This window comes from Herpailurus yagouaroundi, unplaced genomic scaffold, assembly GCF_014898765.1.
Source record: "Herpailurus yagouaroundi ecotype Mexico unplaced genomic scaffold, PumYag 222, whole genome shotgun sequence".
NCBI lineage: Eukaryota > Metazoa > Chordata > Mammalia > Carnivora > Felidae > Herpailurus > Herpailurus yagouaroundi.
In genome coordinates, this window is record NW_024412453.1 from 18468936 (window position 1) to 18495884 (window position 26949).

The 26949-nt window shown below is 58.1% G+C and overlaps 1 protein-coding gene across 2 annotated transcripts in view; it reads right to left on the reverse strand.

The window, feature by feature from the left end:
* Positions 1-26943, reverse strand: part of CRAMP1 (cramped chromatin regulator 1) — a 59533-nt gene extending 32590 nt beyond the window's left edge. The window contains exons 1-5 of one of the 2 annotated variants that reach the window (XM_040459465.1): positions 26511-26943; positions 16792-16994; positions 10663-10816; positions 6030-6113; positions 3134-3182 (exon numbers count right to left, since the gene is read on the reverse strand). In XM_040459465.1, the coding sequence (XP_040315399.1) occupies positions 3134-3182; positions 6030-6113; positions 10663-10816; positions 16792-16994; positions 26511-26862 (842 nt within the window). In that variant the 5' untranslated portion in view covers positions 26863-26943. Of the gene's footprint in view, positions 1-476; positions 3104-3133; positions 3183-6029; positions 6114-10662; positions 10817-16791; positions 16995-26510 lie in introns of those variants that run through there. The other variant, XM_040459466.1, reaches the window with a different exon arrangement.
* Positions 26944-26949: the final 6 nt, after the last annotated feature.

Here is a 26949-nt window from a genome sequence, read left to right on the forward strand (position 1 = left end):
AAAAAAAACCTTGAAAAAAAAAAAGAACGGGGGTACAAAGAGAACCCCAGTGTGAGATGGGAGCCCTGCATCGAGCCACCTCACCGTGGCCACGCAGCCACACACACACCCCGCCTCACTTCCAGAAAAAGAACAGAGGTCCCTATGTCCTGCCCAGGAACTGGTCTTCTCTGTGATGCCCTCTTGCTAGCGAGAGCCAATCTGAGATGTTACAAGCGTGGCTTGCCCATAGATCTGACCGCTCTCTAGAAGTGGGGTGGGGTCAGAGGGCATACGCACCGAGCTCCCGCTGTTTGCAAACACCCACTGTGGATGGCCGAAGCTAAAGCCTCTCCACTCATGCCTACCACTGTGACTGTCTGTCTGCCTTCCTTCTTCTCCTGAGCAGGGGGGGGGTGGTACAAGGCATCTAGGGAGGCGGGCGTTAAACACTGACCCCCCCCTTCTGGATCTGGGTGGGGTCATCACGCACTCACAGGGCTGTGCAGGAAGGAGGCTCCGAGGGCATCCCTGCAGCGGTCCCCTGGCAGCACGGCTCAGGGAGGGAAGTTGCTGCCGGGGGACTCCGGCTGCAGCCCCACACCTGTGGATTCAGAGAGTTCACACTGGAAGGTAGACACCCTCTCACGCCCTCAACGTGACCTGCTACTGTCAGCCTTGACCTTGTTCTCGGGGTGAGGTGGTGTCCCATCTGGCTCCTTCCCACCTCCCCACGCGCAGCCCATACCCGAGAGGGAAGGAGCCACGCTCCCCTCCCAGCAGGCGGAGGTTCTACGCAAATTACGTGGAACCTTGCGTGGGAAGTTCATCCCTTGTCCCCCACAGAGTCACCCAATCACCGATGGCATCGGTCCAGACTCATGCGTGTTTAATATTTACGAGTCATAACCCAACTGTAAACATTCAAAGCAAACAGGAATCCTTGCTTGTCCAGAATAATCCTGACCATCACGTTACCTCTGGGCTTTACTGTGATGGTCCCTCACTGAGACCGAGGGCGCCCGGTGCCGTGTCTGAGGTTACCTGGACCTTCGGACCCCCAGCTCAGGGCCTGGGGCTCTCCAATCTCTGGCAGCTCCTAAAAGTGATCCTCTGGACGCTTTCAAACTTATCAAAACACGCCTTCCTCACATCAGATCAACCATGAGGCATCAGGCCCGCGTGCCTTTCCAGAAGCCCAGGAGCCCACCCTCTCCCCGTGCGGGCCCTCCCAACAAGACCAAGACAGAGCCTAAGACAGAGCCAAATGAACTGGCTTTGCCATCAAACTGGCCACACACGCCCTGAGCAGAAAGAACCAGGAAGAGTCTCAGCCAACGACTCGGGCGACTCAGGTACAAGGTCGAGTGAGAGCTCCCCCAAAATCGCATCCGGGGACAGCACTCCGCCGCAGGGCAGCTCTCGCCTGCTGGGCAGACGGTAGCGTCAGAAACCACCTCGACCAAGGACTTCGCCTGCCGTCCAAGGCTCCTTGGGTGCACACAAGCCGTTCAAAGAGCCTACAAACTCAGAAACTGTAGCAGGCGGCTGGCGGGGGAGGGGAGCCAAATGACCCACAAGGCCACAGCTGGTGGCCTCCAGGAGGCTCCCTCTGCCCAAAGACGAATTTTTAAGATGACCCGCACTCCCCGGCACAGGGTGGGGGCGGCGGGTGAGTCGGGGCTAGCCGGAGCAGCGGTGATACGCAAAGCCTAGTTACCATCGGGCCTGTTCACAGAAATAAGCCCCCAGAACTGAACAGGGGCACCTGTAAGGGAAGACACCGGGCTGGAGCCAGAGCAGAAGTCACACGGCTGGCCCCACCCGTCAGGGGCTCACACCTGAGGGATGGGCCTGCAGACCACCCGACAACACAATCAGGGAGAAAAGGGACCTGGGTGCGGGAAAGCCGTGACTGCAGAGGTGGCAGGGCCGACCAGCCCTCCACCAGCAGGGGGCTGGGGACGGCAGGTGAGTCCAGCTGAGACGAGGAGCAGGGATCTGGGGAGAGTACACGAGCTCGGGGCGGGGTGACAGGCACGGCAGCCGGTGACGAGGGCCAGGCCGAGGGAGAAATGCACGCACACAGAAGCTGCAGACCGCCGAACGGGGGTGGTCAGGGCACCGGCTGGAGCAGCTATGAGAGGCCGAGGGGCCACACTGCCTCCACCTGACGGGAAAAGAGCAAGCGGTGGCCAGGGGAGACCTGAGAGTGTGGGGTCGGGGCCTTTCCCAGAAAGAACTCCCAGAGACTTCCAGCTGGGGCCCAGGAGACGTCTAGGACATGACGGGATTTATAAATCGAGGCACAGAATTGGGGACAAGTTAGATTTGGAATCCCTCACCCACAAACGGGGACAGAAGCCCCGGGGAGCACTGACACGGCCCACGGAGAGCACGCAGGGGCACAGAGCTCAGTACGCCCTTGGGATGGTCCCAGGAGGGGCGAAGGAGGAGAGAAGACCGGGCAGTTACAGGGCTGGAGAGCCGCGAGTCAGACACTTGGCTGGGGGCCGGGATCACCTAGCAAGGCTGACAGTGCAGGAGGGCTCCAAGGCCAACACCGGAGTCGGGGCCGGGGGGCAAAGCACACGGTGCCACTGGGACGACGGGAGATGGGGCACGTGGCAGGGGCCACGTGCCACCTCCGTGGCAGGAACGGCCTCTGCAGTTGGGCTAAGCAAACAGGAGAACCCCAAGCTCCCGGACGCCGTTGAGGGTGAGGGCAGAACGCAGCAGCATCAGACCTGGCTTCGCCTCGTGGGGCACAGAGCCCCAGCAGGTGCGGGAAGGGGCAGCACAGGAAAGGGACCGGGAGGGCGACAGGAAAGTGGGACAGGGCTTGCTCTGGTGAGAGGAGAAGGCACTCCCCAACACAAGGTGGGGAAGGGAACGTGAGGCGGGGAGGGCCGCGTGGACGCCGCCACCCCCGTGGGGGACCCGAGGGAAGAACGAGACAGGGAGCAGCCCAGGCCAAGTCTCCCTGCCCTCCCGGGGCTCTGAGAGGCTCTCAGCTTGAACCCTGGGGAGGTCAGCACCTCAGGGACCTCGGCGAGCAAAGGGAAGAAAACCCCACGCATCTTCAGCTCTGCATCTCAGGGAAGGGCGCACGCGTCCACACAACAGCAACACTCCCCGAGACGGACCTACTCACCCCGCCTGGATGAGCTCGTTCAGCTTCGTGGCATTCTTGTCGTCCATACCTAAATGCAAAATAAATAAACGTGAGCGTGGAGTAGTTCGGAGCAAACTGGGTAAACGGTCCCAGGTTGTTATCTTCAAGTAGAAAGCAAACACCCCAGTTCCTTTACAGAACATTCAGGGATTTCCGAAACACAACCCCTCCGGCAACCACGGCTCCTCCGGCAAAGCCGGTGCTGAAGGTGCCGTCGGCACCTGCATGGCTCTCCTTCCCTCGGGACTTTCTCAGGGGAAGCAAGCGCTGCCTGCCTCCTGCCCAGACCCCCGGCACGCTGCGCCTCTCCTCATCCCTAGCCTCCGAGCTCAGAGACTCGCTTCTCAGGGCACCCGGCAGGCACACTTCTCCCCCTGGGCATGTGCCATCCTCGGGCCCGGTATCGTCGGTCGTGGATGCCTAGGTGCCCGGGGTGGACGAATGACAAACCGAGACCCCATGCGTTCACTAGAGCAGACGCCACGTTCCTCTGCCCTCCCAGGGTTACTGCTGTCCTCAACGGAAGACACAGGGACAGAGAGCACGCGGAGGTGGTGGGGGTTTGAGGGTCATTGCAAAATTCTTTGGACCCTTCTGTACGTTTTGGGGAAATGAAATTAACAGGCCATAAACACACAACCAGGCAGAAAAGCGAGACAAGAACAAAATCCTTAGAGCGGCCAGAGAAATGTGGCGCATCCCCTCCAGAGGCGCGAGGACACAACAGTCAGCGGCCTCTCACCAGAAACAGCGCAGGCCAGAGACGGGGGAATAACAACTTCAAAGTGAAGACAGGGAAAACTATCAAACCAGAGCTCCACATCCGGCAAAAACACCTTTCGAGAACGAACACAACCTAAGGGCTCCTGGGTGGCTCAGTCGGTTAAGCGTCCGTCTCCCGATTTCGGCTCAGGTCATGATCTCACGGTTCGTGGGCTCGAGCCCCACGCTGGGCTGTGAGCGGACAGTGTGGAGCCTGCTTGGGATTCTCTCTTGCTCTCTCCCTCGCTCTCACTCTCAAAAATAAATGTTAAAAAAAGGTCAAGAAAAGGAAAAAGAAAACAACATAAAGCTTTACAGATGACTCACCACTGAAAGAATTCACAGCCACACAAGACAACCGCGTGGCGAGAAAGACCGGCGCGAGCCCCGCAGACCGAAGGGAAATGGCGCAGAGGGAGCAGCTGCTGGGAAAGAGGCGCGGCAGGGGGAGGCAGGTGCGCAGCCAAGCAGCCGCCCTGCAAAGAAAAGCTGCCCAGACACACGGGTGTCTCCCGGGCCCCCCAACACCAGCCCCTGTCACAGAAAGCCCCCGTGTGAGACTCAGTCCTGGGGGCAAGAAAACCTGTCACTTAATGGCCAAGGAGCCTACGGTCACTCGTTTTCATCCAACTGGAGCGTCCTGAGCCCCAGGGACAACGCCCAGGATAGGAGCTGCCACGATGCTAGACACGAGCAGTGCGTGTCCGAATCCCAGGAACACAGCAGAGACACCACGTCCGCTGCTTCAGGATTCGTGAGTCTGGAGAGCTCAGGGAGAAACAGGCGTGTCCACCGCCGGCATGCCCTGAGCACGCTTCGTGCACAGCCCGGAAGCGGCTCCCAACGAGCAGTCACGAGAGGCTGTGGCCTGGGGGTGCCCCGCACGAGGCAGTACCCCGAAGCCTGCCCTTCCCTGCAGACTCACAAAACGACACAACGGTGTCCCCGCAAATGGACCCGTCGGGGGAGTGTTGTGGGGGGTGGGGCGCTCAGGCAGGGCCTCATGGGATGTGTGTGCGAGAGAACGTGCAAGTGTGACGTGCAACTGGGCTGGGAGGAACCGACGAGGCACCACCGGCAGGACTGGGTCAGCTGAGCTGCAGGGCGGCAGGAAGAGGGGCTGAGGTCCAAGTGCAGGGGATCCTGCGATAGCCAGGGAGGGTGACGGTAAGCCGCCTAAAGTTAGGGAGCAAGGCGCTGACAGATGAAGGCCAGCATCACGCAAAGTCAGACTGGCTGAGACATGGGCACGGCAGGGACAAAGAAGGGGCCCCACACACCACCCACCAGAGGACACAGGCGGGGAGCCAGGCTGGCCTATGCGGAGCAATCCATAAACGCCCGTCCCCCCCTCCTCTGCTGCTTCCACGCCCCTGCCCCGCTGCCCCCTCTGAGCGGCCCCCTCGCACAGTCTCATGGGGCCTCGGGAGCGGCCCTGTGGGTGAGCGCTCTTCCCCCGTGCGACGGTGGCCAGGGGCACCTGCAGAGACCAGCGCGCCCCTCTCCTCGGAGGTCACACGAGGAGGCAAGGTCGGCCACGAGCTGCTCGGTGCCCCAGGAAGGCCAGAGCAGCCGATGTCTATCAGAAATCTGGGTGCAAGGAGACGAGCACCGAGACACCCGCGGAGGGACCTGGACCCTCCCAAGTACCAGTGTCTCGGGAGACCAAACATGAGGCTGTTCTCGTCTATGGGCCCAAGGGGTGCCACAGGCTCAAGTGGGACCACGTCCCCAACTGGCGCCCGGACAGGTGCGTTGGGTTTTCCGGGAAAACTGAACGCGGACGGGTACTAGGGAAGACGGCAGCACGTCGAGTGGTGACAGGAAGGCGGGCACGCATGACAACGTGCCTGGGTCTAGGACCCCTGAGTGAGAGGGCGCGCACGTGTGGGGAGGGGTGCACGGACGTGGCCAATGTCAACAACACGCCGGCCAGAGGGAAAGTGAGGGTCTGTGGGGCCGTGGTGCTCGCCAGCGCACCGCAAGTAAGACGTTTTCAAGAGTCAAGTCGGGGAGAGAAGAGCCGTGGCAGTAAAGACCCAACGGCGACGGTCCGGCAGGCCCCGTGAGGAGCAGCCACACGTGCGGGGACCCCCAGGAGCCCCATACTCACAGCCCCCAACCTTCTTCCGCAGCTCGCCATAGCAGATCAGACCATACAGCTCCTGGGACGACTTCTTCAGTCCACGGGAGAACACTGAAAGACGAAGGACGGACAGCGTTAGGGGGGGAAGACACACACGCCGGGGTCGGCCAGCTCGTGGCAGGGAGGGGTGTGCGGGACGTCGACTCCGGGGACACGGAGTGGCGAGCCCACGGGAACACAGGGCCGCTTTTCAAATCTGCAACGTGAGAAGTTAAACAAGAAACCTGGGGAGGGGCTAGAAGATGAGTGATGTCCAGGCAGCGCAACGGCCCCCAGGAGGAGAAACCGAGAGGGGGGTGTGGCCAGCTTCGGGGAGGCGGGGGGGAGGGGGGCAGGCGTGACCACTCAATCTGTCACGCATCTCTGTGCACACACACAGAATCTGTCCGAGCTCTGTGTGAGGCCGGCAGTCCCAGGACCGGGGAGGTGGGGTGTCGGACCATCTCTGACCGCTGACCAGCCCGCCCCGGGCCCCGGGCCACACGGAAGAGGAGCCACAGCCCCTACGATTACAAGTATTGACACCCAACTCCTGAGCAACAGACCCCCTTCATGGGGAAGCGATGCATCCGGGTCAGACGCCACACATCCCTGCCCGCACCCTAGGTCCTGGCCTCTGGTGTGAGCAGAAGGCTTCCAGAAGCTCCTGAAATGACTGAAGACAAACTCGGGACAGAACGTGTCCCTTTCACACACCTCTCTTTCCTGCTGAGTTGTTGCCTGGAGCCGTCCTGGACCCAGACAGCATGCAGGGACGGCAACGCAGAAGGAGGGCAGGCCCTAGGTCCCTGGCATCCGCCTGGACCACCTATGCGCTGAGGTCTGAGACGCGAGAGAACCCTTCCATACTACCCAAGTTCCACGGCAGCTGCAAGCGAACTTGGATACAACGTATCGGCCCCGCCCCAGCAGTCTGGTGGCTCTCATGTCGCCTCACAGAGCCGTGACCGGTGCACCTGAGCCTCCACTGTCCTCACGACTGCGCTCTCCGGCCTCTCCTCGGAGACCCCTTCCCAAAGTCGCAACGTTCACCCACGTGGGATTAAACCACCAGGCAAGGAAAACTACGATATATTAGCAACTAGAAAATAATACCTCGAATAAACAATCTAAAACAAAAGCTCCAAACCTCGCACAGGCTGCGAGGAGCCGGGGACTGCTAACACCACCGGTCAACTGCTCCTCAAGGTTCTCCTGACAAAGACACAAGGTCTCATTGGATTCCCACAGGAGATCGCTACTAAGGATGCTTTAGGGTCCGCTGGGCAGAGGATGAACAAGCACGGGTCGTACCGACAACAGAACGGTGACAGCCACACAAGGGAACGAGGCTCTAACGCCCACAGTGACGTGAATGCACAAAGAAGACGCGATGCTCGGTGTGAGAGGTCACACGCAGAAGGCCACACGCTGTTTGGTACCGTCTGTGTGAAGCGTCCAGAGCAGCGAATCTACGGCTGCAGCGGCTGAGGACAGGTGGGCGGCTGGGCAGCGCCGAGCCCTGAACTAATGCCCGTGCACCACGAAGGGGTGGCCGGCTGCCACCAACGTGCACCAACGTGCTCGCTGGGATCGGCCAGAAACCCAGGCGGAGCCACCAGCTCAACAGAGAGAAGGCTCTTCTCGTGGGCCACTATTCTGAGACGCCAAGAAGCACACAGGTCAGGTAAAGGACAGCGGGGACGTGGGCCACACCGTACAGAAGGGAGCCCCGGGTCTGAGCCCGCAGGGCCTGCTGTGGAACCGACATGAGGTGGCTCGTCCACCCCTCGGCCCAGTCAGGGAAAGAACCGAAGAGGAGTCGCACCTGCCGGGACCAGGGGGGTTCAGGAGGCCCTCCAGGAGGAGGAGGCGACAAAACCACAGAAAATCGACCCTAAGTGCCTCTCAAATCCAACCAAGAAAAAACCCCTGTGCGTGGTACTGCATCTGCCCTGGGGACCCGAGTGTCCCCAAAACAGTGGCCATCCTGCCCACAGTGTAGTCGGCATGAAAGACAGAGTGCCCGCCGGCGGCCCCGGAGTCACCTCCTCCCTCTCACCCCGCAGCTTTCTCACATGAAGAGAGCTTTCCGGGACCAGCCCCTGGGGCAGAGCCCCCTCTCGTGGATGACTGAAAGCCGCTAGAGAACAGGATGTGCAACAAAAAAAAAGTATAAAAAAAAAAACACAAAGAGCCAAAGAACTACGCCTGTGCCTGTGGCCGCTGGCACAAAAACATCTGTGAAGATGATGGATGTTGTCGAGTCTCGGACTCGACAGGACCTGGACCGGTGGTGATGTTTTCCAATCAATTAGAGATCCAAGCCGCGCTCTCAGGTAGGGGTAAGCACAGCCAGCAAACACACGGACGCCGTGGGGACAACCTGGTCCACGATGACACATGGCTGACTGGCCACCACGCACCCGGGCCAGCAGACGATCTTCCGTGACTGGTCACGTGGACACCGAAAGCAAATGAACAAAACAGTATCGGCAAGAGGGCTGCCGACTCCGACCGGGTGGTCCCCATCCACGGAAGGGGCAGGCCGCTAGGAGGTGCTGGACCCACCCATCGCTCTGCGATCCGCTCCGCCCCGAGGCGCCAGCGGAAGGCGCTCCAGCAGTGAGAAATGACGGCGCTTGCTGGCCAGACAGCGGCTCAGCATGGCCAACCCCTGGGCACAATCGTGCACCGCACACGGGGCCTTGGTGGGAAGGCAGACGTGCCGCAAGGGGGACAAGACACTCAAGATGAGACGCAGCTCGTTTCACCCGTCGTGTGAAGTTACCCGAAGAAAGGATTTCTGGAGGAGACTGCCGTGTGGACAGGGACGCCGCATTACTTAAAAACAGGAGAAGTGAGGTGCCGGTCTGAAAGGAAACATTTGCGGCAACGCCGACTCAAGGAAACACGGCTGAACAGAAAGCACACGGAGAAATCCCACAGTGGCGGGAGAAGGTGGCCTGCAAGCCGACGCACAAAGGAGGGAGGGTGAGCCGCTGTGCTGAGAACACGGCGGGGGCGTCTGGGGAGAGGGCGCTGGCTTGGCCGTGGGGCTCGGCTCCCCCGCTTACCGTCAGGAAAGGATCTCCGTGTCCGAACCCGGGTTTTCTCGTGTGCCCTCGGGGTGGCGTGCTCAGCGAACACAGAGCGGGCCAGCCAGCAGACCACGGGGGGCAGGGAAGGATCCGGGCCCGGCAGACGCGGCCCCGCTGTGGATCTGGCGACGTGAGGGGCAGACTAGGAAGGGCAGGACCAGACGGGGAGAAGAGCGATGCTCTAGAACAGGACCAAAGGGGACCAGGCGGTGGGGATAGACCCCAGAAGCTCTGAGGTGTGACCAGCAGGACTCTGACTGGCGGGTCACAGATGTCCACAAAGATTCAAAGGGAAGAAACGGCAAGGGACGGTGTCAGGTGATAACCGTGACCATCTAGAGCTTAGGTGCCCCCTCCCCAAGGGCTCCCAGACAGGCCAGGGGCGGCGAGAAAGGATTCCTCTAGGATAGTGGTCGCCAAATGCAGGCCAAATGCAGCCCACGGCCTCTTTTTGTGAAGGAAGTATTTGGGGAACACGGCAATACACACGTGTGTACATCTGGTCTACAAATGAGCTAAGGCGGCAGAACGTGGCAGTTTTGTTAAAGACGGTAAACCCCGAAGCCCCAAATATTTACCATCCGGCCCTTGACACAAAGGCACACCCCTTGAATCGTGCTCTCTGGGCCTTTCTAAGGTCAGAGGAGGAACCCCAGGTGCCAGGGGGAGCCAGGGAAGAGGGGCTGATGGGTCACCCTGGGTGGTGCCGGCTCCCGCGTGACTAAAATACACCCCAATGTGCCGAGGGAACGGTCCACAGGCGGGGCCCAGGCGGCAACACGGGAGTCCCCAAGGGCTGACACAAAGGGCTCACGGCAAAGGCTCAAAGTGGGGATGACCACCACCATCTCGGTCGTCCCACGTGAGGATTCGTATTGTTTACACAGAAGGGTCAGAAATGAACGGAGTCAATAGAAGCAAACGTCTGGAAGGACGGAGCTACAAGAGCGGTTGTGGAAGTGAAGACCAGCGTCGAGAAGGGTGGAATCAATGATCAAGTGCTGGTGTGACCCGTGGGGACAGAGGGGCTGCTCCGAGAGGGACGTCAGACCTGCACTGGAGAATAACCCGGGTGGGTGAACTGAAGACACGGCTACCCAAGCCTGGCCTCAAACCCAGACGTGAGCCTCAGGAGAGCTAGCCCTCCACCCCGGCCCTGCCCAACCCCCGCCCCGAGGAGCCACCATCGGGGAGAGAAGGGTGGGCGTTGGCTGTGTGTGCGCGTGGTGGGGGGGGCCCGATTCTGGCCTGCTGCACCTGTGGCCGCCTCTCCTCATCCACTGTGGTGACCTCCCCTCCCAGTGGGGGACGCAGGCCCAGAGCACGAGGAATGCATTCAGCTAAACGGCCGGCGGTCACCAGCAGCCGGAGCACCGCGAGGCATGGGAGCCCTGGCAGCAGGGCCGGGTAAGAACCACGCCGCGGTGTGTCTGATGGGTTTGCCGGAAACCAGCTCCGACCGGGAGCCGGCCGCGCCTCCCAGCTGCCACCTCCCGCGAGCCAAGCCTCGGCACACTCACCATTATCGAAGTCAATGTACTTGGTGATCTTGTGCCACGTGCGGTAGTAGAAGTGGCGGACCTGCTCTTTGTTCTTCACCATGCTCGCGGGCTTCCCTTTCTTCTTGTACTTGAGGGCGATGTTGTTCTGGATGGCTTCAAAGTCTTTCCCGTGCTGGAAAATTAAGCGCACGTTAAAGGCACAGAGCTTACAACAAGGCAGGCTTCCGTACCGCACAGACGCTTCCCGGGAAAGGAGAAAGCCGAATGGACCGTGCAGCGGTCAAGCACGTGTCCTTCACGGCATCAGCTTCAACCTCGCCTCTCCAGAACCTCAGGGGTTTTTTTGTTTTGTTTTTTGTTTTTCTGAAACCCCAAAGACGTGCATGAAGACTGAGGTCTTAAATGGAATAATGGATAAGGCAGCAATAGAAACTCAGGGATAAAACCGTCATAGCACGGGAGACCAATGAGTAGGACCCCAGAGCAGGAGGACACAATGCTCATGGCTCAGATGAAAAGGTTAATGCCCAGAGTCCCCTAGAGACCATGAAAGAAGACAGCACCATGAAGACAATTGTGCGAACACAGAACAGAAAGATGAAGGAGCTCAGAGTGTTGTATACCTGACCTCTTAAAACAATACAACCATCCAGAAACATCCTCACTGCTCTGGTCAAACAAAATGCATCCTATACTCAAATACGGGCCGCAAATATAAACACTCAGAGAACCACAGAATATGCTCTGAATACATCTATGAGCCATCCTTCCTTCAACATCTTCATGCAAAAGCTGAGAATTTCTGAGAATTTCAGACTGGAACTGATGCTCCAGAGAACACCGTCACCACCAGCACTGTTCCGGAGCTGCAGATGCCATCGAAGCTGAGGCAGCGAGGAGTCCTGGGGAGGGCCCAGAGAGGACAGCATGCCAGCAGCACTGTGCACCCCCAGCACCCATATCTTGGTTTCTAAATCCCACTTCCCGAGAGGAACCAGGGCCTCTTGGAGAGATGGGAGCAGGGAAAGTACCAGTGAGGCTGGAATATCTTGCTGTGCACGGATGCAAGTGCCGACGGCATCACAGGAGCTTGGGGGAAGAACACAGGAGGCAACCTGAAGAGGCTCCCAGTGGGCAAATCTGCCACAATCTGGGCAACAAAACCATCAGTGGTGTGAATAGACTGTGACCCAAAGACTAGCCTACATATCCCTGAATCCACATATAAAGGAATTACTGAATTCACACCTAAACGGAGGAGACGAAAGAGCTTTTTCTTGAATAAGATTTCCAACTGATAAGTGTAGGAATAATGAAGTCAGAAAATCGTGATGGAAAAACGCTGTAACAATGGTTATTTCAGATAAGAAGTGGCAATAGTGGCTAAAGTTAGTGGGGAAAAAATGAAAAATGGGGTATTTATTTACGTAGCCTCAAAGTAAAAAAAAAAAAGACTAGGCAGCACAGGACCTGCAGGTGCCACCTGAATGCAGTCACCAGGGGTCACACCACGAGGACGGGACAGAACACCTCACACGTTCCGGACAGGATGCACCCAGGACAGCCCACACTCCCGTGGCTTCCTTGACAAAAGTGCAAAGTGTGTTTAATCATAAGGAAAGCTCAGAGAAGCCCAGAGCTAGGGGCATTCCACAACCTAACAGACCACAAGTCTTCAAAGGGTCCAGGTCTTGAGAGCCGGAAGGAGGTCCCCAATGGAGTGCTCAGGAGTCATGTCCACTAAATGCAAAGTGAGACCCTGATCCAGAACGGACATCAGTGGGAACACTAGCTAAACCTAGTAACACCTGCGGGTCAGTAAATGCTACGGTCCCACATCGAATCTCATCATGCTGGCCCCACTGAGGTTACGTGCACATCGGGAAAGGTATATGGAATTCTCTGTCCTCTTTCTGCAAGTTTTTCCTCCAAGTCTGAAATTCAAAGTTAAAGGGTGCCTGGGTGGCTCAGTCCGGTTAAGCGTCTGATCTCGCAGTCCATGAGTTCAAGCCCTGCGTCAGGCTCTGTGCTGACAGCTCAGAGCCTGGAGCCTGCTTCGAATTCTGTGTCTCTCTCTCTCTGCACCTCCCCCACTCGCACTCTGTCTCTCTCAGATATAAACGTGGAAAAAAAAAATTTTTTTAATGTAAAGTTAAGAGGCATCGGGGTAGCTTAGCTGGTTAAGAATCTTACTCGTGATTTTGGCTCAGGTCATGATCTCACAGTTCGTGGGATGGGGCCCCGTGTTGGGCTCTGTGCTGACATCATGGAGCCTGCTTGGGATTCTCTCTCTCCCTCTGCCCTCTGCCCATTCCCTGCTTGCTTTCCTCTCTCACTCTAAGTAATAAGCATTTTTTTAATGAATGTTTGAAATGAAATGTTTGAAAAAGAACTCGTTCATTGTTTAAAAAAACAGCTTGAGCACCTGTGTGGCTAAGTTAGTTCAGTGACCCACTTTGGCTCAGGTCATGATCTCACAGTTTGAGATCGAGCCCTGCGTCAGGCTCTGTACTGACAGCTCAGAGCCTGGAGCCGTCTTTGGATTCCGTGTCTCCCTCTCTCTGCCCCTCCCCTGCTCACGCTCTGTCTCTCTCTCTCTCACTCTCTCAAAACTAAACATTGAAAAATTTGAAAACACACACACACAACGGCAGGTAAAACACGAAAAGGCATCTTTGATGCCCTCCTCTGGGCGCCCGGCTCTCCGCAGCACCCCCCCCCCCCCAAAAGCCCTTGATCAGAACCACAATGGAACGCGTGCAGACGGCCTCTCCATCTCTCGGCTTCACTGCACGGCGGGAACCAAACCCACGAGGCACACGCTCTCAGTGGGCTGGAACCAGAATCTGGGTTTGGTGATTCCCCATCCCGTGTTCTAAGACGACGCTGCCTTCCGAGTTCCTGGGGTGCCTGTCAGCATGGACTTGCAACTTTTCAAGCTCCTGTTACACTCCCTAATCAGATCGGCCCTTCGGGGCGGCTTTTTTGCACCCTGGCACCGCTCCCGCGCTCTGTCCCGCAGGGGCCTGTACCCACAAGCTACCTGGGGAGAACTAAGCACGGGAGCCTGGCCATTGAGGCGGAAGTCACAAACGTGAAAAGGGAAAACGGGAAGTCGGCAACAGGCTTTGTGAAGAACCAACCAACACCGAGCGGGTAATGACGTCAAGGATGACAACAGTGACGTCAGCTCCCTGACAGGGGCCACGGCCCACACCCATTGCCACAGGAAGAGTCTGGGACAGGCCTGGCCCGTCTGTGTCCCTCCCGGAACCGTCCCAAGTTTAGTGGGCGGCAAGGGTGGCACTCCTGCCTCTGGGAAGTGTCTGAAACAGGAGACAGCACAGAAATGTCACCCCCCACACACACAGGGTGACAGAGGCTGTGTGCCATCACTAGAGTCCTGCACGGGTTGGGCTTGAGACTGCCCCTCCCCATTCCTCTCGGTCATGACAGCTGCTCAGTCCCTTGTGCCTCTCTGTGCCGAGCTGGGTCTGTGTCGCTGGAAGCACAGCTGAGTCCCACGTGTGCGTGGAAAAGGCAGGAATGACTGACACACACCGCAGGGGCCCCCGCGCCCCTCAGTCCAAGCCGTTCTGACATCCCCCCAACCCCAGCTCGTCAGCCCTACATCAAGGCCTCGCCAGGGTCCTGCCGAGCCCACGTCAGACACACAGCTCAGTAGTAAAGCAGACACTCGTCCTCTCTTTCTCATGCACAAACACACACGATACGTGGGACACCCAGTCTCAGCTGTGGAAAGCATGAAGTGACCAGAAGTGTCAACTATTATGGTTAATCCAAGATTTCAGGAGATCTCAAACACCTCGCTGGCGGAAAACGTACAACCAGAAAGCTGGCCCAGCGACAAGGGACTGAACTAATTTACCCAAAGACAGGTGGGGCGGGTCACTGCCAGGGAACCCTCCCCGCACTTTTTAACAGACGAGCATATCTTCTGCCCTCGTTCTGCACCCTGGCAGCCAGACCCCCACAGAGCTGCACCCCCCGCCACCCCCCGCCACCCCCCGGGAAGGAGGGGCCACACCAAAGCAGCTAAGGTTTCAGGTGAGGGTCAGCTACACATTCAAGGCCAGTCCTCGGCCCTCCGGTCTTCTACGCCTAACACACAACTTCAGGGAGGCCTAGTCTGGGGACGTGAGTATACAAAACCAGCCCGTGCCGTGCTCTGAAACCGTCACGGGGAGGGAAAGAACACACTTGACCCGTGTGAGGGACTCTGCACCTGGCAGAACGAGCCTCAAATACACACTCCGTGATCTCCCCGGACGACTGAGTCCCTCGGCATGGACACAGTGGTCTCCTCCAACAGGGACAGCAGAACTGAAGCACTCCCCGGAGGGAGAAGGGCAGCCAGGGGAATATTCTGCCATCGGCACGGAGTCTTCCCTCCGCGCGGCTCTAATCTCTCCAAGGACACTTGGGCGTATCAGCTCCAAAGCCCCTTTCTGCCATGAGCCCTGTTTGCCAGGCTTGGGAAGACTCTTCCATCACTCCCATTACTTCACTATTAAAGGAATCAGGCTCGGGGCACGTGGGTGGCTCAGGGGGTTAAGCCTCCGACTTCAGCTCAGGTCATGATCTCAAGGTTCGGGGCTTTGAGCTCTGCTTTGGGCTCTGTCGGACAGCTCAGAGTCTGGAGCCTGCTTCAGATTCTGTGTCTCTCTCTCTCTCTGCCCCTCCCCTGCTCACACTCTGTCTCTCTCTCTCAAAAATAAACAAACACGGAAAAAGTTAAAAAATAAAAATAAAACAAAGGCATCAGGCTCGCTGACTGAGCAACCCACTCGTGACACCGCACCCCAATGAGGCAACGTACAATACCGCACGTACACGGACGTTCACTCCAGCACTACTCATCACAGAATCCGGAAGGAACCACCCTAATCAACAACACGAGGACGGTCAAACAGAGCAAGGGTTGGATGGAGGGTAAGCACTGAAGTGCTGCAAGCCACTAGTGTCTGCTGTCACTGCTCGATTTGGTGACTGTAGTCAAAAGCGGCCAGAAACCACGTACAAGTGAATGGGTGTGGCTGCGTCGCAGTCAAACTTCATTTATAAAAACAGTGAGCACGCAAGCCGGTTTGTTCGCACGTGAAGTAGAATATTTTTAGGCGTTAACAGTATACCGAGCAAAAAAACTATAACGTACCACGGAAAGGTACTTGAGATTAGTAAAAACGGTATGTCTGGGGCGCCTGGTGGCTCAGTCGGCGGAGCGTCCAACTTCGGCTCAGGTCACCATCTCATGGTTCATGAGTTCGAGCCATGCTGACTCAGGTCATGCTCTCACGGTTCCTGGGTTTGAGCCCCTCATCGGGCTCTGTGCTGACAGCTCAGAGCCTGGAGTCTGCCTTGGATTCTGTGTCTCCCTCTCCCTCTGCCCCTCCCCGGTTCATGCTCTCTCTCTCTCTCTCTCTCTCTCTCTCTCTCTCAAAAATAAAGTAAATGTTGAAAAAAATTTTTTAATAAAAGTAAAAAGAGTATGTCCATTACGGTTGCAAATATTTGGGAAAGCAAATCAGAGAAGTGAGAAAGGGTGGCAGGGAGCACAGTGGGGAGCACAGCAGGGAGCACGGCAGCCTCTCTTTGGACATTGGGATTGGGAATGGGGTGGGGGCGGGGGGGGCAGCTTCTATTTTTAGGACTTTCCACTCTGTCCCAGGTCAGCTGTGACATCTCTCAGGGTTGAGCTGCCTGCTCTGACTGATGTGCCAAGTGTCCCCTTGTCCCTCCCTGTCAGGGACCGACCAAGCCTCCCGAGTCAGCCCACTCAACTGCACAGGGAAGACACAGGGACAGGACATTGCTCTTCAGGAGAGAATGTTCCTGAGACAACGGAGAGACTCTTGGAAGAGAAGGAAAGGAATCCAACAGAGATGCTTCCTAACAACCACCTCACTCTTAACCGGCTGTTAAAGTCACACGGTGAGGACAAAGGGCGAGGTCCATGGCGAGGCATGGGTCTCGGGGACCCACGCCTGCAGCCCTCCAGGGGCTCCCCACCGAGCTGCTGAGCTAAGAGATCTGGTAGCCACGTGGCTAGCGAGGCAAAGGCAAACAGGGAAACGCGGACAGAGGCTAGAGGCTGGCCGTGCCGCCTGTCCTGGCCCCAGAGCTCACCTCGTACAGCCCCTCGAAGAAGGTGTTCTTGTCCTCTGTGCTCCACGACTCCCACTGCCGCCGGGCCTTCTTGCCTTCTTCCTTCTCACCGCCTGATGACCCCAAGTTCCGGGAAGAGGAGCGGGAGCCCCCGGCAGGGGCGGCAGGGGCGGCAGGGGCGGCCCCAGACCCATTTCCGGACGACGATCCGCCACCGTCGGCTCCTTGGAGAGAAAGAACTATACAGTGATCTGTTCTGAAGGCTGCAGGGCTCGGGGACGCCCCGCAGCACCCGCGTCAAGGGTGGCGCCACACGGGACGGCACCTGGGACCCACCACTTGCCCGGTGGGGCTGTTCACCGATGACCTCATGCTGACCTGACCTGACTCCTTCCAATCTTTTTACGGAGAGCGAAAGCAGAACGAGGTTTCCGTGGACCCAGTAAGAGAGCACAACGTCCCCACCGGAGGCAGACCGCCCTTTGCCCTGTGACCTGAAAACACACGTCACATGTCACAGCGTCTCTCTTTCTCAGATGTGTCTGGGGTGAAGTAATTCTGGTCTTTCCAAACGAACGCAGTGAAATTCAAACTCGAGAAAACATTTAAGCATGTGTGAAATACCACCTTCTCTTAGAAACAACCCATACTTCAGAATGCAAATCACTTGATGCCTTTAAAGGAACCTTTAAAAGATCTCAAAGGTCCTCTTTGTTGAACAACTTCCACCGACAAAATCTGACATTCCAGAGTGACCAGACAAGCCCGCAGGTGCTCTGCCAGCAACAGTGACGAGTCCCGGGAACGCACGCTGAACGGGAAGAGCACGGCGAAGTGTGACGGCTCGGCACTCCCGGGGGAATGCAGGCAATCCGCGAGGGGCAAGGGTCACCGATAGAACACGTTTACGACCTAGCCCACTCCTCCCACCTATCTGGCTCCTTCCTCAGAGAGAAGGGAAGCCCCCGCATACACCCACGATAGCCGGACTCTCCCCCAGGGACCTGCAGGATCATCGGTGGGGAGCAATGCAAACTCTCAACGGCTGGGGACGGGGGTTAAGTAAGACCATAAAGATAAAAGCACTTGGGAAAGCAAAAGCGAAACCAACGCTGAATATCGTGAAATGCTTTCCGGGTGAGATGATCGTAGGCTTGTCCAGGGAGGCCGCCTCCCCGCTCGCTCAGGCAGGGCCTCCCGGCGAGGCTACACCCGCCTCACCCCCTCGACAGGCGTGCGCCTCCGGATCCGTGGCAAAGACGGGGCGTTCACAGCAAAGCACAGGACGTGCAAAACTTTAAGCCCACTGATCCATCTCCGCTGGCCAAGACTACCCTGGAGAAACATGAGGCGTGGAGCGGGGGTGGCCTGAGGGACGGGGGGAGGCAGGGTCACTGCGCACCAAGAGGTCTGCCGGACCGCGGCTCCGTGTCGCTGTGCCGAAATAAGGAGCATTTTCCCACGAGTCAGCCCCCAGAAAGCAGAATGCGTTGTCACACATGCAGAAAGATCACGCGGCTACGCAGAATGGCTGGGATTCTCTCACGTGGAAAAGTGTGCAAAAGTTCAGGGACTTCAGAAGCCAACAAGACTGGGGCCCAGAAACCGCCGTTCGTCACTGCTGCCCTGTCCAAGTCACCGCCGCTACCACGAGAGACCCTATACACACGCTATTTAAAACTCAATAAAACACAAAACTCATATCCTCGGTCACACCAGCCACGTTTCTAGCGGTCAGTGTCCCCAAGTGGCTAGTGGCCCCTGTGCGAGACAGCACAGACTACTTCTACCGTGGCAGGAAGTGCCAGCGTGGTGTCCGGGAGCTTGATGCCCACGGTCCCAAGCACGCTGTCGGAGGGGAAGACACAGTCAGGGTTTCCCAGCGCGGCCCGTGTGCCTGCCACTCATTGCGCCGCCCACGCGCACAACAGAACCATCCCCCGGGCGTCCTCCCTCCTCCCAGGGGGCTGAGGGTGTGCGCCACGCACATCTGACTTCGTCCATTCGTCACCAAACCAAACCCAAGATGTGACCTAGCGAACAAACCCAACACCCCCCAGGACGTCTCTGACAGGCGGCGACCTCCGAGCACACCTGCCAGGACACCTGGCTTCACACCAAGCCCTGTAGAGCCGGAGGCGCTTCTCCCACCAGGGCACCGACACCCTGAAACCCAGGCACTCGTGGCTGATTCTGGAGCCTGTAATTCCTGAGGTGTAGCGACCTGAGGAAGGGCTGGCCGATCGCCCCTGCGCCACCCACAACAAAGGATTTCAGAGTCCTTTTCAACCTGTGGCGAAACGCTCGCTTAGCTCTTTTTCCAAAACAAGAGCGACCCGCCCGGCAGGCCTATCGGTGCACCCGGGCCGCCGGCTCTGCCAGCCCACACCTGGTGCTGGGCTGCGTGTGCTTGGAAGTCACACGCGCGTCTCTGCGGTCTACGACGCGGGCAGCCCGCCAGCTCTCGCGACAGGTCCCCGATCACGGTGCCGGGGAGACTCCAGACCAGGGGAGCGAAGCCTGAAGGCCAACAGGACCGAAGCGCTTCCGAGCAGAAAGGAACCTCAGGGACAGAGCGCAGAGTAAAGCGAACGTCTGAACGTTCTTGTTCAACAAACAAAGCAAATCACGCCAAGTAACCATTTCTAATGTTTGCTGACCATCACTCGAGACCTCGATTGCTTCGTGAAAGTCAAGTAGAATCGCACAGCTTCATTGGGAGAGGACATGCTGTCTGGCCCATCCCCCAAATTCCAGCCGAGGACGGAGGGCGCCTCATCCCGGCTCATTCAAGCCCTCAGCCGCGGGCAGAAACAAGACGCAGGAGCAGAGACACTGTGGCAGACCATGACGCTGGGCCCCCGGGAGACACCACCTCCAGTGCAGAAACATTCAGATGCCAAGAGCGACGCGTGAAGGGGGAGAGGGAAGCCAGCGAGGACAGAGGGGAGCTGCCGCAGGGGGAAGAGAAGACCGCCGTGAGCAAGACCGGGTTGGGTATGGGGGCTTTCTCAGGGCTGGGAGTGGATGCGCGCAGAGGACCAAGGCCCCCGCCCCAAGCGAGGCCACAGAGAAAGCGAGAGCCTGAGAGACGAGAAGTCAGCGTCCAAGAAACCTGGAGGGAGGGGCGCCCGTGTGGCTTAGCCGGTTTGAGCCTCCGACTTCGGCTCAGGTCAGGATCTCATGGTTCGTGGGTTCAAGCCCCGCGTCGGGTTCCGTGCTGATGATGTGGAGCCAGGTCAGGATTCGCTCTCTCTCCCTCTCTCATTGCCTCCTCCTACTCACGCTTTCCCTCTCAGAAATAAATAAAAACACTTAAAACTCAAACAAACAAACCTAGAAAAAAAATGTACAAGAGAAGGATCCCAACGGCGAGGTCGCAGAAGGCAAGAACAGGCTCTGACCTTTCTGTGCCCAGGCCTGGCACCGGGCCTCACAGCGGACGCTTGACGAGAGCTGGGGCACCGCAGGAGAGCAGGTCAGAGGCCCCCCGCCAGGCCCCGAAGCCCAGTGCCTCCAGAACAGAGCCCACCCTCCCTCTCAACCTGCTTCTGTGCCCCAGTCCTCCAGCTGCCCAGGGGCCGCCCAGCTTCTCCCCGTTCCCAGGCCAGCCCTGTGCCACCCGAGTGAGACAACTTTAACGGCCTCCTCCCCCGTCTCCAAATCATCAACCCTGGCCACGGCCTGCCCTCCAGAGCGTGCACCTGACAAATGCACACGTGCAGCCGGGGTCTGCCGGCTGTGGCGGCCCAATCCCCGCCGGGACGACCTAGGCCATCTGCCTCCTGCATGTGCCCCCCACCCCCGACCACGTCTCTGCAGGAGTCCAGGGCACCATCACTCACGCCCCTCACGTCACCGGAACGGGAGACAATGCCCGCCTTCCGAATGGGAACGCTGAGGCACAGGGACAGTGGCCTGGCAGGCACACCACGGTGCAGCTGCTTGGACCAGGAAAGGAGTGTGGATTTCTACGGCACCTTTACAGCGCATTCGAACGCTTTACTCCTTTCTGTCTTCACAGTGTGCGGTTATTATCCACATTTCAGAAACGGGAAGACCGAGACTCCAAAAGCACGAAAGCCCCGAGGCCTCTGGGCAGCTAGAACCAAGCCTCTTATTCCAAACCCGGGCATCCTCCCCTCGAGCCACACAACACCATGGTGGCTGACGCCCGCGTCACAGATGCTTCTGTATTTTTACTACATACCGAGCTGAAAAATCCACGGATTTCAGGACGGAGGAAACTTGATCTCGACATCCTTCCCTCAGCCTGCGACGCAAAAAGGAACGGGCAGGTTCAATGACATGCCCAAGCTCAAGCTCACGCGGCAGTCAGCGGCAAGAGTTAGGACTGGGGAGCACGTGTACCGCTGAAAACAAAACCGTGGGACGTGACCAAGTAAGACACAGAAGACGCACTAACTCGCTATCCTCGACGTTTCCTTCCGAGTCTGGGGAGCCTCCTTCCAAAGGTATGAACGCGGAGACTGGCAGAAGACCCGCACGGCGAGGTGCTGCGTGACGTCCCTCGAGGGGGACTCAGGCGGGCCACCCCGCACTTCGTCCACCCTCAGCTAGAAAGACGTTCCAGTGTCCGCGGACGGAAGCGCGTCTCCAGGCACCGGAACGCTTCCTCGTGGCCTGGGTCTGTGGTGAGAGGGGACGGGGATCTTTCAGAGGCCGAGCATGACACACGCCGGTCCGTTCACCTGGCTGCCTCCGGTCACAACATGCCACGGTCGAGACAGGGGCTGCTTCTGTGCCCCTCGTAGCACACGCCCTCCACGTCCGACGCCACAGCGGCCAGGCTCACTCTTAGAGCCCAGCCGTGACTGAGGGGACGCCCTTGCCACCAAGGCCGGAAGGACGACGGGGAACAAAGCCATTCCCGGGCAGGGCATCGTGTCAGCAGACGTGGCGCACGCCGGTCTTCCACAAGCTGCTCGCCTCCACCAGGACGCCTCCCTCCTGCTCGGCCTTTGCCGGGTCTCCACAGAGTGCAAGGGACACCGCAGCCGTGCCGTCGGAGCCCCTGCGTGGGGTCCCCGCCTCCGAGACTTCCTCTTCCACGAGCCGAAGGTGACCTGGACCCGCACGGTCCCGGCGCGTGTCCCGGGCCCCGCCCGCAGCGTCTGCTGCGTCTCCAGTCTCCACACGACACCCAGCCTCGACCTCAACGTGCCCGGGGCTGGTCTCCCTCCAAGGCACACGAAACATACGCCTTCTTCGGCGAATGACGAGATTTTCTGCAGGTAACTCTCAAGACCCCAGGCAAATACGACACCCGAGAATCTCTTCGGCCTTTCTCACGTCAGTCTTCGGCGCTAACGCTGCGGTCACGTGAGGTAAGATGCTTGCGCACGCCACTGCCCACGACAAAGCTCGTTGTCGCGTTTCCTCTGTTCTCTTTACCACTTCGTGTAACCCAAAACGAGACACGGTGTACAGCGTAAAACGAAAATCCTACAGAATCCTCGGTGGGCCAAGGGCAACTCCACAAGCGGGTGCCGTAGAAATGGTAGTTCTGATGTTAACAGCCAGCGAGGTGTCTGAAAATCAGCTCCACCTTCCAGCCAACACTCGGATGTTGCCTTATCTACTCGCCTATGCTCTCTGTCCGGCGCTTCAACGTGAAGCCAGTGCAGTCTGTATGACCCTGAATTCAGTCTTTCACGGAGAGCCCCTGGGCTACGGGTGTTTTCCTCTCTATCCCGCACAGCTTCCTCAGGGTCCAGATTTGAGGTGGCCAGGGACGCAGGTCTCCTGACCCGACGTGCGGTCGGGGGTCACAAAGCAGCACCGTGTGTCAGGGCTGCCGTGTCTTCTACAATGTGCCGCACCACATGGGGCACGGGGGGGAACACCCCGCCTTCCTCCTCCTCTTCTCCCCAAGAGGTCTGAGAGCTCTTGGCAAAGCCTGGTATCCCTGCCCAGGCAGCCGCGGTGGGCTCCGTACGGTCATCACTGAAATTTTTTTTTTTTTTTAATTTATCTGTTTGAGAGACACAGAGAACCAGCAGGGGAGGAGTAGAGAGAGGGAGACAGAGGATCCGAAGCAGGCTCTGAGCTGTCAGCAGACAGCCTGAGGCGGGGCCAGAACTCACAAACCACGAGATCGCGACCTGAGTCAAAGTGGACACTTAAACTACCGAGCCACCCAGGCGCCCCGCCACCGCACCTGGTTTTATTAAATGTCACTTACCGACTGACACTGGCCACAAGAATCCCAGGCCTGGGGCCTGGCCCAAGAGCCCGGGAAGCAACAACACGAGCGACCGGAGCAGATGAGGAGCCAAGTGCCAGTGCCAATGGACAGAAAGGCCCCAGGGGGAGGGGCGCACTCTGACCACGCCCTGCGCAGGGCTCTCCCAGAGGCCCACACACACAGAGCTCCACCGACTTCACGGAACCTACCTTCCAGAATGCTCTCTTGAAACACAGAGGACCCACGTCCAGACTGCAAGCTGACCCCTTCATCCCTCAACATTACCTTAAGGTGGCTTTCACCACTATCTCAGCCGACCCATTCGGAAAGTAAAGAACCTAACGTTTGGGCCACTGAAGGGACCTCCGTTTGTCCCACAGCCGAACCGGCCCCACAGCAGCTCCGGGGGTAGAACCTGGGTCTCCCGACTGCCGGCTCACCTCTCTTTCCGGTATGGTATTCGTCTCCCAAAGGCTGACCCCATTGGGGTGGCAGAGCTCACATGATGTCTTCTAAAAACACCTAGAAGCTATGAGCAGCCCACGGTTTGTGCAAAACATACACAAGTTCTGCACAAGGATTTGCTGATTCCCTCAGAACGAGCACAGAGAAACCAGGGGACACAGCCCAACTGTGGAGCCAGCACTTTCATGACCAGCCTGCCCGCAGGTGGGTGGAAGGAAGGGTCTTGGGCAGGGAGCATGGGAGAGGGAGGGCAGCAGTGGAAAGCCAGAGTCTACTCTGCACCCACCTCAACTGGCCCGACAGGGCGGGTAGCAGCTCTCGGGCGTTCCTGGGACCTCTCTCTCCCCCTCCCCACAGGTGACACCTGCCCGTGTCCACCTGCCCAGCCTCTCTAGCTCCCTAACCTCAAAACTATCCACGTTTCCTGTAACAGAGGCGTTGGGAGATTCTTAACGACTTACACCAGGGCTTAGCGGTGATATTTACTGCACCGAGGCAGACGCTGGCGTTATCCCCGTTCACAAAGAAACCAAGCCTCCGAGAGAGAGACAGGTTTGCTCAGTCACCCACATCTCGAACTGGCCAAAGGCGGAAGAGCCTCGAGAGCTCTGTGTCCTCGACCTGGTTCTTACAGATATGTGAATTCTGGGTTTCAGGCTCAAACACATCCTTGGTTTGCGGCTTACCTTCCGCTTAGGTAGAGCACGTCATTCAAACAACAAACTTCAGTTTCTGTGCCCATTTGACACTGAAGTAACAGATACGAGATGCCTGGCACCTAGGCGCTAAATCCTGACCTTTAGAAATCAAAAAGAATTTCATGCAGGATCGTGCTAGAAAGTCACTGTTTGTTGAAGTTGACAAAGCACAGTCCTCTTGGAGAGCAAGAAAACAGCACTGCAGACAGCAATCCAGGGGGACTTCCTTCCCTCCACAAGACCGTCCCCCCCACACTCACCGCAAGCTTCGCACGCCTGTCTGCAAGCTATCGGCCAAAGAACCGCCAACAACCAGACGAACGGAAATCTCATTTTTTGAAAAAACTAAAAAACGCTAGGACTGTTCATTTCCCCCTGGATCTGCGCTCCACACCCCAGGTGGAGATTTCCACAATCTGTAAGACAGATGCCCCTCTAAGAAGTGTCTGCAAAGGTTACGGGGCACACAGTCAGAACCTGACCTTTGCTGGCTGCTAATGGAGATGATAAGCAAGCAGAGGTTCCCGAGACACGTGGCGGGGCACCGTGAAGTGTGGAGCCAACATCAGACCCCACCAGGAAACTCCAGGCTCAACCTTCCCTGTGAAGCAAAGCAGACATGCTTCCTACTCCTCTCCTAAAAGCCACCATTACAGTTTGACTTTACTCTCACTCCGGGAAATATCAGCTTGCTAAAATAAGAAAGTACGTAGCTCCCAAGAAGCACATATCCTGACAAGCTTCCATTTTCCTAACGAAAAGTCGATCGCCACTCAGAGCCACACTCTGGGACAAGAACCGATGTGATGTGAGGCTCCTCCAGGGGCCCTTCTCCATCGGAGCCACACTCTTCTGGGCAAACGAAAGCAAACCTCCCCTCATCACCTGACGGCTGTGAGTCTAACCACACACCGAAGCCAGAGCGCCGCGGCACCTGACGCACAGCTGGCCATTTACAGGTGACCAAGGGCTTTCACTCGGCCCGTCGCACGTGAGCAGCCACCACTGTGCCTGGTTTCTCAGGGGAGCGGGCGCCTCTCTCTGGCAGATTCAAGAAGCCAAACAAGCAGATGAAAGGTCAGAGGGCCAAGTTGGCAAGGCCCTGAGCTCCACCAGGGCTTCTGAAGCCACAGACCATTGACGGCATCCCAGGGGCTGAGCTGACTTACACAGCTGTAACCAGGAGCGGAAAAGCTATTTGGTTTACACAACAAATAAAGCAAATTAACGTTTTCCTAATTAACTGACAACTCTCACACCAACGTAAATGTATGTGACCCAAGGTTTAATTTCTGAAACGTGCCAAATTACCGCACACTTAAAACTTTACTTAAACCCGATCTACCAAAAACAAAAATTTGGTAAGGCCAGGATGATTTCAGAGGCCGGCCTCCTCAGATGAGGACAAGGCAGAACTCCGCTGAATCGTACACATTTGGCACACGTCTCCAAAGTGGGTTCTTTCTCCGTTGGTTTCTGAAATCTTTCCTTCTGAAGATGATCAGGGCCGTCTAACAAACTGCACTTACCTTTTCCCAAGGAACTAAACATGAGGCTTTTTTTCCTGAAAAACTCACTGGAACTTTGTTCCATTTGCTACCTGTAAAAGTGCTGCAGACTCGGCCTCGAAGGAAAAGGACGTTAAGAGCAGCTCTCTTACAGAGAAAAGCGGTACACGACGGAGAATGAACACAGCAGCAGCAGCACCACGGCGTGGCTCTCCTCCCGGTTCTGGAAGGGACCCTAGCGAAGCTGCACTCCTGTCCATCGGGCCAGAACGCGGGGCCAACACCGCAGACGGTAGGTACGTCCCAGGCCGCAGATGTTCTCACTACCTCCTGCCCCAGGGGACAGCCTTTGGTGGCGCCCGGTGGAAAGTCTAAGGGCTGCACCCCCGTGTCCTCAGCACTTTTGAGCCTACACTACAGGAGACAGGGAGCGATGGGCCCAAGTCAGACTCTGTGATCCGTCACTTTTGGCTTATCATATGAGTTTCAAAAGCCCACTCCTTTGTTGTACGTCCACCAGCTCGTGTCCAGGAAAGAGACATGGTAGGTATTTCGCCTTTCCTCTCCCAACTATTGTCTGTGGTTTAAAGAGCCCACCGTGTAGGTCACCGAGGCTGCTCTACCAGGAAACCCCCCCCCAGACTCAGGAACCCATTGTACTTGCCCAGAACACATACTCACTGCCTCTTCCCGGAGTTTCAGCACGGAGAGCAACAGCCTCTTGGGAGGAGAAAGGGGGCACGTCCCCTGCCCAGTGCCACCTGAAGTGAGCGGCAGCGCGCGCGGGGACGCGGGCGGGGGTCCCTCTGAGCCACCCCCCCGGGGTCCGGGGCACACCCTGGAGGAACGGGGGTCTCGTACCTTTTCCTCGCGGCCCCGAGCCGCCGGCGCCGCCGCTCCCCCCGGCGCACGACGAGTCCTTCCTGAGCCTCTTGCTCTGCGGCCTGACGCTGGACCGGAGGAAGTGGTGCTGGTCCTGCGGGCAGGCGGGCGGCGGGGACGGGGCCTGCGGGCCGCCCGCGGGCGCAGGGGGGCCGTCGCCGCCGTCCCGGGGGGTCCTGGCGTCCCTCTTTGTGCCGCCGCTCTCCTCGGCCGCGTCCCCGCCGCCGGGCCCCTCGCCCTCCAGCGAGTCCTCCTCGGCCGACCGCTTGCCCAGCCGCTTGAGCCCGTCCTCCCCGCCGCCGCCGCCGCCGTCTCCCAACTTCACTGTCATCCTGGCGGGGCAGGGGAGGGGACCCCGGTGAGGCGCGCGCCCGGCAGCCTGCCCGAGAAGTTTAGCGCACCGATGCCCTCTCAACAT